Source organism: Sceloporus occidentalis, unplaced genomic scaffold, assembly GCF_023333645.1.
Source record: "Sceloporus occidentalis isolate IW3139 unplaced genomic scaffold, rSceOcc1.0.p SCAF_87, whole genome shotgun sequence".
NCBI classification, from domain to species: Eukaryota; Metazoa; Chordata; class Lepidosauria; order Squamata; family Phrynosomatidae; genus Sceloporus; species Sceloporus occidentalis.
The window spans coordinates 880,146-896,849 of record NW_028317067.1 but is presented as its reverse complement, the minus strand read 5'-3'; the positions used below and the strand labels follow the sequence as shown (position 1 = coordinate 896,849).

Sequence of the window (16,704 nt, the reverse complement as noted above, 5' to 3'; positions counted from 1 at the left end):
AGGAAAGGTCATTCAAATGTGAGACACGAATTGTTTACACTTCCTTTTTTTTTTTGGAAGTCTAGCTGTATGATAAAATTCTGGATAAAAATAAAACACGGATTACAGGATCTGTTTACTATTTGCTTTAAATTAATACATTTTACATTCCTTTGTTAGTCTTCTGACGAACTGCTTCAATGACGTTTCCACTTGCCCATTACAAATATGGCCGCTGGTGTCGTAGTTTCTCTGTTACCATAGAAACCAGAGAGAACGGCGACAGCTGATTAGAGCGGCGCCCGCCATTTTAGGGTCCCTGACAGCTTTGCTCTGGATGATTGCGGGATGTATTCTCGACATACGGAAAGGCGCTGGCCGGTTCTTTGGAGAGAACTTCGTCTTGTTCTAACCTCACCGCGATTGTCGCGAACGTTATATTAGGCCTTACTTCCGGCTCTATAAATAAAACGGCCGCCATCTTACGTCAGGGCGGCTGATGCGGTTTCTTTGCCATGGCAACGAAGGGTGATAATGAAGGTCGATTAATGAGTGGGAAGGTGATAGAGTGCTGGTTCAGGCAAAGAAGAATGACCACGCAAAAGCATGCTATATAAACAATGTGGATTTCTGTGTTTTTAAAATCGCAAAATGGTTCCTGGTGACGTCACTTGAATAACAGCTGCCATCTTGGCTGTCTTTTTAGGGTCCATGTATTTGGCATGAGGGAAATACTATATATTAAAATCACATATTGGTTTTATTAAGGTTATTTGAATAAAAAAAACAACCATTCACTTTTCTACTGTTATTTTGTCTATATTAATATATATGGTAAACTGGGATCATTTTCATTTTATTGGCAAAATATAAAAATTATAATTAGAGATAATTATCAAATTATAAAGTTTGATTAAAAGATAGATTTCTAAATCCAAAAAATAATCCAGATTTAAGATACCAGGCCCTGACCCCCCCCCCCCCCCAAATGATAAAGGTTCCCAGGAATGCTCATTGGGAGTCTTATATACGAACACAGCAGTGTAGAAAGAGTCCAGACTGTGTTACCCTGAGAATCTGCCCCTTACCCTGATGTTGGGGCAAAAACCCTGAGAGTTTCCAAGTATGCCTCAGGGATAGATTGATGATCTTGAATTCATAATATAGGTTGGCTGTAGTCCTAAAGTGTGACACGGCCACAACTGTGCCAAAATTCACTATCGTTGACTAGTGGTTCGGGTACGACTGTCATGGCCAACGTTGTGCACATTGTGTGTGCCCCCGGCTGTGTTTAGTGTCTGAAGCACATCTTAAAGACGGCTCATTTATAAATGAATACTTGGCTCAGTCTCATCCTTCTCGGCTCGTAACCTCTGTAGAGGTCGTTAGAGTTTCCCTTCAAAGGAAATCTATTAGGATCGGAAACCTAAGACCCTTATTGGTGAAACAGGAAAGTCTCGGGTAAAGACGATACTTTTATTGGCCTAATAGCAAGACGTGGAAGGCTGCAGCTTCAGCATCTTGTGCAAGTCTCCTTACTGACTCATATCTGCTGTGTAATAGAAGAACATATATATATATATATATTTTTTTTTTTTTTTATTTTTTTTTTTTAAACCATGGATAGAATGATTACTGTTATTCTATTTTTCCATAAATTAAATGGCCTATTTACAATTAAAAAGATAAGAAATATCTGATAGTTAGACATGAGTTTTGCTCCTTTGCATCCCATGGATGTATCCTTAGGTCAGGGATTCTGGATGCTTGTAACACATGGCCTGATCACGTGGATGCCATTACCTCCTGCTACAAGGTTTCAGGCTCCTTATTTGTTGCCCATAAAGTTTTTTATAAAGATGGAGAATTCATAGAAACAGAGATTTTGATGGCAGATAAGAACCATTTGGCCCATTTAGTCCACCCGTTTGTCCTTGCAGGGAGGTTGATCTCTTGTACTCAAGGGCACAAGTTGAAAAAGATCAGTGTTTTATATATATTTATATTTTCTGAGCGCTCTTGTATTAGTGTATTTCTGTTCAGCTGACGCGCTCCTCTTCCCCTTGTCTTTGATGACAGTAAGGCAAACGGAACGACTTTAAAAGAGTACATTCGCCAAGTACAGAAAGCTTTTCTTTTTTTGTTATATAACTCTGGATTTGTTAAACTATGGATATAGCCAAGCCCTCAACTTCAACATGGCGAATTACACATTAACCCCTTAGTGACAAAGCCCGTACATATACGGGCTCAAAATGCATTGTTTTCAATGAGATTAGGGACCGCCCATTGTCCTTAAGGGGTTAAACAGTCAATTTTGCTGCAAAAACGCTTTGAGTTGTCTATTAACTATTCTGAACGTTAGTCAATACTGATCGTGATTGACTCTTGGGCAGACATTGAGGTTTATCCACTAAAGGCAGAGTTGTCCAAGAGGGTTTGTGGGAACACTTGTGATTTTATCTCTCTGAATTCACTAAGCATTATGAATGCGGGTCAACGCTGACACATTTCTCCAGCGAGAAGAGCTGAGCTGACCTTGTCTAATGCATAGTTCAGCGGCTGAGGTGACTGAAGATGTTTCGCTGATTTTATTATGCATTATACAGGGTCAGCCAAGCTCAACTTGCAGCAGAACCTCATTGGGGTTGGCCCTTCATAATGTGAAATCAAGTAAATGACTCGAAACCGAAACTTTACTAAGTCTACTTGGCTCTTCTGATGGGTCACCAGTTTGTAGCATTGTTTTTTTTTAAATGGTGGGTTCTCCTCTAAGTGTGCAAGTTCCCATGTTTTGCACGGTGTGTGGTGGTCCGTGGAGCCAGAGTAACCATATCTCACGGGGCTTGGGTGGGAAACGGGCATATAAGAACAAATTGGCCACAGAGCCATATTCCCCAACTGGACACTGTCTAGGTTGTCAGTGTTTGCTTTGGGCTACTTTTCACCAACTGCTTTACAACCAATGATAACTATTTAGAAAAAATACCTTGTGGATTGTAATATAAAAGTATTTAAAAAAAAATAAGCAACCACTGATTTTAAAATATCTTTATAGATGAGCCTTTACATTTTTATTTTTTTGAGCATTATTTTAAAAAAATCCATTCCTAATAAAAAGTCATAAAATCTGCCAAATTGTACTGATAATTCTGTGGTATTTAATGACTTATTATATTGAGTCATTATATATGAATTCATTATTATATTTGTATTTTTTTTCTATAAATGTTTTTTTAAATTAAAGTTTTTGTTATTCTCTTTCTTTTTTATTTTATCCATTTAGTCTATTGAGTTCCCCAATTTGTAGTAACTTCTTTGGCTACTTTCCTCCTTGTAAGGGAGCCATCTAGTGCATGGTTAACATCAGAATGAGGACACACAGGCCATCTCGTCTCTCAGTTCATCTTCATCTTTGCAATGTATTGATTCTTCGTCGCTGTAAAAAAGACCTTGGTTGGTCATGTCCTCTCCACTGGGCCGACCGGTACTCCCGGCCCAACTTCCTTTTCGACTCTGGCTGAGCAGGTCGCTGGCTGCGCTCTCCATTTCGTCTATAGTCATGTGACAGGCATCGGCAATCTCACGTTTGGCAAAGGCTACAAACTTGGGGTCTCGTGCGTACAGTCCCAGGCCCTCTGATATCAAAACCTGTCAACACAGAATTCGTTACACATGTCGTATTCTAGGTTCCTTATTACCTACCATTCCCATTACAAGCTAGGCCTCTACAGGGAATGGTATATACCAGGGGTGTCCAACCTGTGGCCCTCCAGCTGCTGCAGGACTACATCTCCCTTACTCCTCAGCCAGTCCCTTAGCTGTAATGTAATCATTTTGGTTTTATCTCTACTCACCGCTTCCACCAGGCTGTCAGCACTGCCTCGCTTTTCCGTCAGCCTTGGCCCTGGCACGTGGAGCTGGGTGTAGGTGCAGTAAGGAGACTTGCTCTCCTCCTCCCTGTACCAGTGAGTGCATGGAATCGGAGGCAAGCTGCTGTCCTCTTCCACCAAGATCAGAGGGGCATATAGAAGGCGCCCGCGTTTGGGGGGATTTGCCCAAGAATGAGTACCGGTGGAGGTGTAAGTGGTTCTATCCCAGGAGTCTGAACTTCCATAACCCTGAGGACAAACGTTCATGCAGATTAGAGTAGTAGTTAAATTGGTTACCAATCTTTTATACCAGACAATATGTTATACTAGGTGTTCCAAAATACTTAGCCAACAAAATGCAGGTAACTATAGATAAATATAGATTTACTCTATACACCATAAGTTAAACAACTAAAACAGTATACTCATCACATACAAATCCGGGAATTGCCTTATAATCTTGCTACACAATCCCTGCCATCATACCTGGCCTCTTGTTCTGCATGGTGGAGCATTTTGATGATATGTTCCTGGGATAGGGATATCATCGCAACTTCCTTGTCTCTTTAAACACTGGATACCGAAAGCAGATTTGCTACCTGCTGGGAAAACATTTTTCTGGAGTAATACATCATTGAAGAGTTTAAATCAATTGTACCGATCATGGTGACATTGGCAGGGATGATTAGAATATGAACGGTATGACTTAAATGCTACATACCTGGAGTGGGAGGCAACAGTCTCCTACGTGGGGGTGCTCTTGCCTCCAGGGTGCCATTAGCCTGTTGTCCAGATAGAGAAGATGTCTGTGGGGCCGTGGCATTTATCCTGTCTTCTGGTGATGCTGAACGTTGTAGAATGTCTTCGAAACTCTGCTGCCTGGATACAGAAGGAAAGAGATGAAGGAAGAGAATAATAAAGAAAACAATAGATAGGATGAGGAAATTGAAACAACATCTAAATGGGCCAGTCTGGTATGTGGTAACATTGGAATTCAAGGTGTATTTTATACTGTAATAGGTGAGAAGGGCCATTGTGGTCATTGACGGATGATGTATTTGAGAGTTGCACTTATCATAATAGTGTTAAAGGCAGCCAAAATGTAGGTGTCCAACTGTTGTAGAAGTTCACCTCCAATGGGCATTTGTCAGCCCTTGGTTGGATGAGAGCCCTTGGTTTGATCATGGGGGTTGCAGTTCATCAACAGCTGGAGATGTACCTGTTGGCGAATCCTGACATAAAAGCTGTCTGTAACTGTTTGACAAGAGTCTACATCGCAGCTCCATGATGGGGTATGAAGGTCAGAGATTCCACATCTCACAACCGAGCCTGCCAACCCTCATTCAGTGTCATGTGCATGTCACTAAACCATGATGAATATTCGATTGGCTAATAGATGCCAAGCTTAAATAGTATACCTTTCAGTTTCATTGCCGGGGTGCAATACAGGTGAAGAGGTCTTAGATCTTTGCTCATCCTCGGTGGCAGTCTCCTCCTGTTCATGTACAGTCGGGGGAATACAACTCCCATCTGAGCTCCTTCTAGGAAAAAATAAATAAAAGCTCTGTAAATTTACTGGATAATAGGCTGTAAAACAGCATCACAAAGTCTTGATCTACCGGGCACATTACATTGGATGACTCTATGGGGGGTTTTGTGTGCAGAATGCTAAAGTGGCGTATTTGAAGCCTTTTGTCCATTCTACCAAGGTGTTCGCATGTGGTGTATGGCAACACATGTATGCCAGCCTCGGCTCACCTGCGTGTACTCTGTTGCCTTTTCTTGCCAGTTGTCATATTGGGTGGAGGTGGCAGCAGGCTGTCTCTGGAACCTCCACCAGAACGGTTCACTAGAGATGATCGCCTAGATGTTGGAGGCTGCGCATCTTTTCCTCCTATTCCGGTGGGGTTGGTAAGAGACAGTAGAGATCCAGAGGATATATTTTCAGTGCCCAGCGCTTTCGTATTTTCACAGACACCATCCTCTGTAACCTAAAAACACAACATGAAGACATAATTAATTTGCGACGACCTCGATGTGATACATTTACTGAAAGGGAAAGTAAATTGGCAAAGAATTATAACACTTATTTCACAAATGCTGCCTCTCCTGTCTCTTGAAAAACATGGCACCAGGGCATTGACTTGCTTGCAGGGCCGGCCCGACAATGGAGCTGAGTGGGGCAACCGCTCCAGGCGGCACTTTTGAAGGGGCGGCACTTTGCCGCCCCACGCCCTTTTTTTTTTTTAAAGCGAAAGAGAGAGAAAGGGGCGCCGAGTGGTTTTCGCTTACCAAGCTGTCAGTACCCGCTCGGCACCCCTCTCTTTCTCCTCTGCGGCGAGTCTCCCTGTTCGGTCTCGGTGCCGGCTTGTAATGCTGAGTGCCGGAATGAGTGCCTCAGACTGAACAGGGAGACTCGCCGCAGGACTGCTGAAAGGTAAGTAAAAGGGGGGGGGGGCAAGGCCTAAATCAAGGTACCAGATAAAAAGGGGGGGCTCATAGTTTCAGATTGACGATCCACTCAGGTTTTTATCTCTCATCATATTTAATGCCCTTTAAGCAAGACCAACATCAACACGTCAACAGAAATGGTCTTCAAAAAAGGTACCAGAATGTTTGAGCAGCAACCTCTGCTTACCTGGCGTCCAACCTCTCGAAAGGCAGAAAGATCGTCTTCTTCCAGCTCACAGGATAAAGCTCTGCGAATTTCAGAACCAAGATCCTGCAGGCTCCGCAGTCCGGCCTGTGAGAAAAGTGTTTTAGGTAACACATTCATTGTTATAGTCAACTGACTGGAACACGTGACTGTAGAAATGTCTACGGACCAATGTTAGTATTGATTTATTAGGTCCCAATATATCTCGATTAGACAATCCGAGGGCGCCCACCTGTAATGTTGTTGAATTGCTTGGCAAGTTCTCTGTCCCAAGGAGACCCTTCTCTTTCCTGCGCCGAAACTTACGAAAGTAATCTTGGATCAGGAAAGTGGCATAAAACTTTCCCACAGTCACCTCCTCCTCTGGGATATAAAATAAACACACAAAATGTATATAAAAGCTGTATATAAAGATTTACTCAAAGTATGCATGATGAAAGACGAAACAACGTGAATATGGGGGGACGTCTTTTGCATTCTGCAGTCCTTGAAGTTTGCCGTCACAAGCTAAAATCAAGTTACATTTTATTTCTTCTGCATATTATCCGTGGACGTTTCAATCGCATCCCCAGAGAAGAGTTAGGCAAATTGTGCCTAATACCCAGCAGCAATGGGCAAATTACAACTCCACTGATCATTGCCAAAGCAACTGGATAGCGGTGGATTTCCCAAGGGTGACACAAAGTATCCACTAATTGGAGTCTATTTCATACTTTGGACTAAAGATAAAGGGTGAGCTGCCATATTCATATTATTATATACTGTACCCAGTCTTAACATTTCACCTAGAAATGTGCAATATACTGGTTTTGGTTCCTTGGAAGGATATGATGCTGCAGCGTTTACAATTAAAGAATTATTTCTTTGTTGAAATACAATTTCCCTGTTTGACTGTAAAGTCCTTCTTTGTCGAGGCCTGAGTGGGACTGTTTTCTTAATCGCGCTCCCGCCCTCTCCCACCCTCTCTCACTGAATTTCTGACCATTACCACCCGCTCCCGCAATGTGTGTGTTCCACTCCTGCAACATATGTGTCCAATCCCGCCCCCTCCCGCAAACATCATTCAAAAACATTAATTCACTTATTCATATACTCATTCATTCCCTCATTCATAGATACTAATCATTCACAGATACTCATTTAGTCCCTCAATCACGCATACTCGTTCATACAAACTCCCCCACCCCCTTACCTGAACTGCAGATTTCCCGCGCACTCCTGCAAGGCTGCCTTCGAAATGCTCGCACACAGCGTCTCTTCTCTTGTCCCTCTGGAACACAGCAGAGTCATGTGACGTGATGTAAATTCACGTGACTCCGCTGGGTTCCTGGGCGAAACAAGAGAAGAGATGCGGTGTGCGAGCAACATGAAGGCAGCCTTGCAGGAGTGCGTGGGATTACTGGGACATGCAGGTACATTGTCTGACTGCCAGCTCCCACCCGCAACACCCGAAAAACCACCCGCACCCACAAGTTTTTTGACGCAGTCCGCTAACCTCATTGACAACTCCCTGTGACATCTAAAAGCCATATGCCGCGTAAGATTATGAAAAGCTACATACCCTTGATCGCCAGACACACACAGTGAGGTAATTGAGTGTCTTCCTAAAGCAGATCTGATTATGAGTCCCTATTTTGAACTGACCTTCAGGAGGTGGGATAACCTCATCCAGTATCTTCTGCTTGGTCCTTTTCCAGATCTTCTTGATTACAGCTCTCAGTTCCTCATTAGCAGCATCCAGATTTCCTAAGAAATAGAAACTTATGATTTTAGGACAAAGAGGAGCTATAAAAGTGCTAACCATAGTCTGAATGATGGCTGAGGCTACCAGTGAGTTTACAAACACTACCCTTCTAGGCAGTTAGCAGGCACCACTTAGCTTCAGGTCTCTTCTTCTTCTTTATCTGCTGATAGTAGTTTTGGTTTACACTGCACTGTCCATCAAACCTGACAGCAGGTTGTTTAAATGGGCTATCCCAGCTTTGGGACTTTGGGACCCACACCGGACCTCCATAGTGAGCTGATGGTTGACTAGAGTTGACTATGGAAACTTATCACCTTTGCAGACATTACTTATAGCCAGTGCTTCTAAAAGAAGAGCTAACAATATTAAATTGGGGCTTGTACCTTCAGTTTTGATCCTTAATGAGGTCCGGACTAGGGCAAAAAGGGTGGCATTAAAGGTCACAGTCCCATCCGAATTCAGAGGCATATTCATGGCAACCAGTCTCTGGGGAGGCAATATAAGGTGGGTTATAAACACGTGTGAGAAATATACTTAGATTAGGATGAAGTAAATATCTATGAGCTTATATGAATTTTGGAAACAACCATACAGCACAGATGTACAGATCGTTTGGAGATGTACAGGTCATTTTGGAATTATATATCTAGCCATCAACTTTCATAATCCAAAGGAAACATTTCACAGTTGGACTTCGCCTAATAATTGTCCCAAGGATCAGCTCTTCCATGCACTTTTTCCTGTAGCGTCGGGAGTTCACAGGAGGTGCAGCTGCAATTTTGCTGTCACACACAGATGCCTCAGATCTGTAAGTCATTTGATGTGGCAACAATGCCATATCCCGTCACCCCGTACACAACAATGTATGAAGATCTGTGTTATCAGATGCATTAAGTTCCCACTCTTGAACATCAAAGGTGCCTCCTAACCTCATTTCACCTGCTAGGAGAAGAAGGGAAACCGACCAGCTAGGGGTCCTGCTGTAATAACCTACTGATAGCATGTATTCCGCCAAACGAGATGCACAATCAGAGCTTGTAGACCTCACCTTACATGCCACACGATGTGGGCACAGTTTGCCAAATCCAAGAGGAGGCTGAATCCTGCGCAGCAAGGTAACCACATCCAGGTGTTTGATGCGGCCCCTGGGAAAAGAAGGCCACGCCACGATTAATCATTCCTTTGGAGAATGCAGGTGATGATGGGTATACAGTGTGAAGAAAGATTCTATTCTTGAGATCTGATGGTGGGGATGCTAGGAGTTTGTAAGTTGTGATGGCGTTATTTCTTAGGTACCACTTACTTGGCTTCTGGGTCGTACTCAGACCAGATTCTCTTAAACTCATCCAGATGATGAGGGCCCAGGATAGACCAATCTCTCGTGAGGTAATCAAAGTTATCCATGATGACAGCCACAAACAAATTTATAATCTGTGAGGGAAAAAAGGACTCAACCAACATAAAGCGATACATAGCTTGTACTTAAAAATATCTAGATACAATTTTATTTTTTGTCCGGCACTGACACTTTACTTACGGAGTGACAAAGCGAATGCCCCAAACACTCACCAGAAATGCGCAGAGCATGAAGAAGCTGATGAAATACACAATAGCAAAGTTACTGCCACATGTAAATTCCTCTTCCGGAGCAAAGTCAGACTCAATGTCACATCGTTTGCCGGGCAAACTGGCCAACATGATCTCCTGCCATGCCTCTCCAGTCGCACACCTAGGAGAATGTGAATGCACATCTGATTGAGCTGTGGAAATCTGTCTGAAGCACAATTGTTTAGTCAAGTGTGGGCGCCAATCTTTTTGTGCCTCATAATATCCTTTTTTTTGTTTTACATTAAGTTTGGTAAATGCATGGAATCTCTATGTCATTCTCTCCTACAAAAATGGCCTCCAACCATTACAAGCAGCCATTTACAAACATTTCGTTGACTACATAGGGTCATTGGCTGCACAAGGAATACATTTAAATTAATTTTTGAAGGCCTAATTATACCATTGGCACCAGAAATTTGATTGTCAACCACCTTCCAGCCTGGGAACCATGATTTTACTGCTTTAAAACACACCGCAGCTCACAATAATGTGTATCGACAGCTGTCAACATGCACGGTGGTCTTTATCCATTACAGGTGTTGGGAGGGATCTACCTGAGATGGTTCGGAGAAATACACAAGGATAATTCAATACTGCATGGCAGACGCATGAAACGACCATTTGTAAAAATGTCTCTGTCTGTAACAGTAGGCTTTTCCAAAACTGACATGTCTCCATTACCATGAAGTCAAAAATACCTGAAGAGGAGCAGAACGGCTTGGGGGAAGGTTTGGAAGTTGTTATTTCTGTTGATTTGAGTCCCATCTTGCATGGCGATTTTACCAAATGTCTGTACGTGAGGAAAACAAAGAAGACTTGTCAGTAAAATCGCTGGCCTTTCTACAGAAATCAATAATATAATGAGGATAATTTTATACACATGCCAGTTTTTAACACATGGAATGAGTAGACTAGTCACTATGTAATCACATTTACCTTCCATCCATTCACATGAAACCATATTGTATAGTATGATCAAAGCCATTTGGCTGTCTGAGATTGCTGCCTAGTGGTCCACGACAACATGTCACAGTATGGAATATCATCAATGATACTATGGTCAGACTCAACAGAACATGGATGGCTCACCTGCATACCGATGACGGCATAGATGAAAAATATCATAGCAATTAGCAAGGCAACATATGGCAGAGCCTAGAAAGAGGGAAAGGAGGATCAGTCACTAGAAGTCACGAGAAGCAAAGACACAGCTGTTGGCCATTAGTGCCCGGAAGAGAAATGTGTTCCAAAAGGGTTAATAATGTGATGAAGGCATGTTGGTGTAAGGGTTAATTGTTGAAGAAAGATTGCATAATGTTTTTCAGCTATTCTCTGTATAAAAGTATAATAGGAGCTTTAAACCAAAGGGATGTCATATAGAATGATACCCCGTGCTGCTGAGCACAGCTAACACTGACCTTGGACTTGGGTATCAGGATGTTGACAGGAGATGGAGAGCAGTATCTGATTTTTCGCTAATTAATGGATTTATGAGCATGTAGACTGATAAATATATATAGTAAATGTTATATATGGGCGACCCTTCCAGCAAATGGTGAGACTGTGCCATTGGCTATTCTTACCTGGTACTTATGATAAGAGGAGCTAGTAGTAGGCCCAATATACCCCATACTATAATGTCAACTTATGGGTACAACCATGGGGCCAATCGATCCTACCCAAGCTGGTTGAAGATATTGCACCTATAGTCATATGAGATGTAAATTTGGTCCTCATTGGAGTACTCTGTGTCCTGTCTCTTACCTGAAATGATTTAATAAATGTCCACAGCAGGGTCCTGATACCTTCTCCTTTACTGAGCAGTTTCACCAAACGCATCACACGAAACAGACGGAAGAATGTTATGGAAATTCGGGAGCTGTCCTCGGAAGTCTAGGAGTAAAGTGGTAAAAAAGACATACATTAAAAATAGTGGGGGTAAAAAAAAGAATATGTGGTTGGTGTAGAGGTGCATATGGTGAATTTAAAATAGTAGGAAGTTAATTATACATGATATCACGGCTTCATAATGATCAAGGGCCATGTGTTTGAGCATTAAAACTTTTGGGTATTAAATTCTACAACTGATTGTTAAAACCCTGAATAATATGGTTGTTAATTGAGGAAATGTCAAGCTAAATCATGTTTTAGGGGTAAAACCAGTTAAGATGTGGAATTGACACCCAACCCAGTTTTCACATTGGAGTTGATATATTTTACAAGATTAAGACACTGATTTAGAGGTTTGGGAACGCCGATAAACTTATGCTCCCAACGGAATGTCAGAAAGGATTATGACGTGTTAGTCGCCTAATCACACTATATAATAGATCTATGACGTATTCAGTATACAATGATGCAGGCACCTCTGGTTTAAATGGTAAGTAATGCTGGCACATACCTCTCCAACATGCCATCCATTCTGAGAACAGACAGACGTGGACAATAGATGAAGGTGGGATGTATCATAAATTCATGACAATGATGAGTCCATGGATGCACGAGACAGGAGAGCAAGAACAGAAACAGAATTTGCTGCTGCAAAAGCCTTTAATCATTGGGTATTTACTTATTAGCAGGGTGTAGAGACACTAAATGGATAATAAACTCACCCTGAGTTGATCTGGTGACACTAAAATAATCACAAGCAGAGCTTGGGGTCCAAAGTTGACCTTCTTCCTTGGGACCTTACCAATGTCAATGAAAGCAGCTCTGACAGCTCCCCTGCGTAACTCAGGTCAGGGAAACCGTTAACCAATGCAGGTTTAGCAGGTGGACCTTTTCCAGAGCCGTAGAGGCTCGCTTTCAGTGAATTTGGGGATAATATTGAATGGGAAATACACACACGTTTAACCAACAAGGAGCTTGGTGTCCTTAAGATGAACCGAACACAGATATTATCTTTCCCCACAATGTCATATTTTTCAGAAATAAGTAAAACATATGATTTAAAAAAAAACCACAACATTTCTAAGCTGGAAGTATCCATTATCTGCTGCTGCTATGAGTTCTAGCTGATTCTATTCCCAGCCTTTTCAAATACCCAGGGACTTACATTGACCTCAGTTACTGCAATATCCACAAGGCTGCCCACCACAATGAGAGCATCAAACGTGTTCCAGGCATCACAGAAATAATGCTAAGGGATAAAGACAGAGGCGAAAAAATTCAGAGAGAGAGACCCACATAGAAAGGAAGAAAGCATGAGAGAGCGAAGATCAATAGTGAGGCAGGATTAAAGAAAATACAGAGGCAGAGAAAGAAGTGGGATAAAATCGAGTCGCTAACAGCACACATTGCCGCGATATACAGAATACTTATTGTATTCATTATTAATAATCTTATAGATAGTGTTTCAACTACTTCAGATAGGATACCTTGGCCTAATATCATTCTTGAATGTATCTGTTTCCAGGTTTAGTTTTAAGAGTCGATACTATTTATTTGGGTGATGGGTTGGTGCATGCAAACCATGCAAAGAATATACCTAAAGGATGTTCAAAATCAGGCCATGGGATTCCAGAAGAAGCTGGGCGTTGTGGCCCCCAACTGTACAGAAGCTTCTGGGGCTATATATAAATTAACGTAATGTAATGGCAAAAAAATTGGTTTCCTCTATAGCCAAGTAATTTCACAATAAATGCTTCAGCTGGCACTGATAGCTAAAATGGCTACACGCCGTTACACACGCATATATTAACACATATACAATGAGCTTGTTTAAGCTGATTTGTATATTTAATAAGATGTAAGAGGTTAACCACGTAACGGTCGTACAAACCAATCTAGATGCATGCAGCGGGCGGCAGGGCCATTTAGAAGTCAATGGTGGACCAGGAAGACAACAAAGCAAAGCTCGTGTCACACCCAACGCAAAACAACTCTTATTAATGCAAATCCCAGTGAACCCTCAGAGCATTTATCAGGCGTAGAGAACATATTGTTTAGTTTTGTAACATTTATCACTGAGGGCAGGGAGATGTGACCCGGCCACAAGCTCTTCCTTCCTTCTTTCCTTCCGATCTACAGCTCGAAATGCCAAGGACATGCTTCCAATGATTATCATAAAGCCACACGTTTCCCTAAAGCTCTCGGATTTCATATGAACAAAAAAGTATCTAATTTATAATTCATAACAAGGTACATATTCGGAATAGGGGTTCAAAAGTAGAAACCCTTAGTAGATACACGCTGGACTGCTGCCTCTACCTCCCCTTATTACAGACACATTAAGAACTATACAGCCACGACCAAAGATCGTTCATCCATCAGCCAGCCTGGTACTGACCTTGGGTCTGAAAGCGATGAGTTTCAGCACCATCTCTACGGTGAAGAGTCCAGTGAATACCATGTTCAGAATATCCATGGCATAATTAAAAGGCTTTGACTGTTCATAATGCTAGAAGAAAGCATAGGACACAAGGGCAGTGTTACAGGATGATCGGTTCGTTTATAAAACCATCAAATACTTCAGAGCATACGTGATATAAATCACTCTCTAGACAATATCGATACCCAGAACCCGGACTGCTTCGCCTAAACAAACTAACGTAAGAATAATCGGAAAGCAGTTCAATGTCAATATATCAGCCGAATATCCAGAACACACCAAATCCATTTACATTGCAAATCAATTTAATAAATATAAAAATATTCCAGAAAATCACATATTACACTGCATCACACACATAAAATATATTACCGCAATACACACATTAATCAGCGATACACTCAACACAGTATAGACAAAAAAAGCTCGGAGGCAACCTGTGAAGAAGTGATAAGGAGTGGAGACCCGGGATACCCCCCGACATTTCGGCAGAGAGCCTCTCTCTCCTTATCTCTACCTTACGGGTTGCCTTTTGAGCTCTTTTATATACTGTGTTAAGAGTGTATCAGTCTCTAGTAGAATGATAAAGGGAAAGAACTTATGGCTGTAAGATAATTCAGAGCCACCATCGTGTTGATATATAAATATATATTTTTTATATTATAGTGTTAGGATTTTATTTTTTTATTTATAATTAGCGCTAGGGGCTATTGACAATTAAATACATACGAAGGTCAAACACAATAAAAGTAAATTGACATATCAAAATTTAGACATTGTTTATAAAGAGGTTTATTAATGAATTCATGGTCGGTGTCTTTCATGGAAAACAGACACGTGTTCAGATTCAGAAGGTCTTACCTGCATGGCAAGGGCGATTGTGTTGAGAAGAATGAGCACAAACATGATGTATTCAAAGCCGGTAGAGTTGACCATGTACCAGACCTTGTACTGGTATTTCTGCTTGGGGATGTATCTGCGCAGGGGCTGAGCCTTCAACGCATATTCTACACACTGACGCTGGGGAGCGAGAGAACAAAGGGGGAGTTAAAGGATTACTGAGCTGAGTGTACACTCACAAGACTATGAATTAAGCAAATCAAGAACTCTATGGATGGGGAGTAGGTGGCAGAGGGATATATGGAATTGGACATGCCAAGGTCATACATACTTGCCTCCTATGACTGAAAAAAGTGATTTATGAGAAATCCAGACCTGGCAGAAGTGAACTCATGTTACAATAATACAGAAATTACAACACATGTTGGCTAATAAAATGTATGTATATCAAGCTATAGCCTAAAGTCAAGAAAAAAACTTTACTTATCGAGTAACCAGATGTAGTGGAAAATAATATAGCGAGGGGATCGTGTTGGACAGGGATAGAACCTATTAAGCCAATGGCTTATTCTTATTGATAGTCTATAATGGATTAATGAGGTCAATATGCTGTTCTGGGTGACTTGCTTTGCGAGTAGCCAATGTTCAGTTTGTAGCAGACACCTGGTTCTTGTCCAGCTCGCAGTTCTTATACTCTTGTTCTCCTTGAGCTCTGAAGGTGATGATCACAAAGCCAACGAAGATGTTCATCATGAAGAAGGCAATAATGATAATGTAGACAATGAAGAAGATGGAGATCTCCACTCGGTAGTTGTAAATTGGCCCCACATTCTCCCCGTTGGCATCAATGGCTTTGTACAGAAGCCTAAAAGCAGTAATTGAAAGTGAATCTCACATTTATATTCCAAATTCATAAAGCAGCTTGATGCCAAGGAACACTCACAAACCTTCAGGTGCACTAAAAATATTTCTAAAAAACCAGAAGGTCTGGTTTTGGAGAGGTGAAAGAAATATCTGCAGTCCCAGTTCCTCACCAGCTGTCGTGTATTTAGAAATACAGAGTCCTCCACATTAAGCAACCATAATTTCCGCAGAACTAAACTGAATTTGTTCTGTATTTAGCACTCTCCACCACCATTTCTCCATTCTGTCTTGATGATGATGGCCCACACTGATTTGGTTTGCCAAATGACCTAGTTCTCCTCCAGATGTCTACTGCAGACGCCAACTGACCTCTTCACCACACAACAGCCTCTCTTACCCTGAGCCCCGACACTAACTGCCCCACGCAGACTTACGCTGGCCAGCCTTCGAAAGTGGACACAGTAAAAAGCGCCATCATGCCAGAGAGGACATTGTCAAAGTTGAAGTCACTGTTGTGCCAGATTCTCTCCCGTACCATGGGATGTGTGACATCCCCATCTTTATACACAATGAAGGTTCCCCTGTTAAAACACAAGGTGAAGATCCGTGAACCGGTGTACATTGTGCAGGCGCGTGCAGATGGGTGGTGTTGTGGCAGGGAACTTACTTGCACTCCTCGGGACTGTGTTTGGCCTCATCTGTGCAGCTGTAAAACTTTCCCTGCACAGAAATCTCAGGATTAATACAAGTTCCCTTATGCAATTAGAGCAACTGATCATTCTTTGATGCAGGAACACAAAGAAGAATTATA

General features: G+C 41.9%; 1 protein-coding gene across 1 annotated transcript in view; it reads right to left on the bottom strand.

Annotated features, from left to right (window-relative positions):
• Positions 1 to 3,345: 3,345 nt before the first annotated feature.
• The window catches only part of LOC149284857 (voltage-dependent L-type calcium channel subunit alpha-1D-like), a 29,649-nt gene continuing 16,290 nt past the window's right edge, over positions 3,346 to 16,704 (bottom strand). Inside the window, 22 exon segments of the mRNA XM_089496026.1 lie at positions 3,346 to 3,630; positions 3,837 to 4,100; positions 4,338 to 4,453; positions 4,573 to 4,730; positions 5,610 to 5,842; positions 6,490 to 6,594; positions 6,740 to 6,870; positions 8,152 to 8,253; positions 8,635 to 8,737; positions 9,300 to 9,396; positions 9,555 to 9,682; positions 9,821 to 9,980; positions 10,558 to 10,649; positions 10,949 to 11,014; positions 11,624 to 11,752; positions 12,261 to 12,281; positions 12,915 to 12,998; positions 14,148 to 14,258; positions 15,051 to 15,209; positions 15,693 to 15,894; positions 16,328 to 16,474; positions 16,561 to 16,613. Of these exon segments, the coding sequence (XP_089352152.1) occupies positions 3,346 to 3,630; positions 3,837 to 4,100; positions 4,338 to 4,453; positions 4,573 to 4,730; positions 5,610 to 5,842; positions 6,490 to 6,594; positions 6,740 to 6,870; positions 8,152 to 8,253; positions 8,635 to 8,737; positions 9,300 to 9,396; positions 9,555 to 9,682; positions 9,821 to 9,980; positions 10,558 to 10,649; positions 10,949 to 11,014; positions 11,624 to 11,752; positions 12,261 to 12,281; positions 12,915 to 12,998; positions 14,148 to 14,258; positions 15,051 to 15,209; positions 15,693 to 15,894; positions 16,328 to 16,474; positions 16,561 to 16,613 (2,946 nt within the window).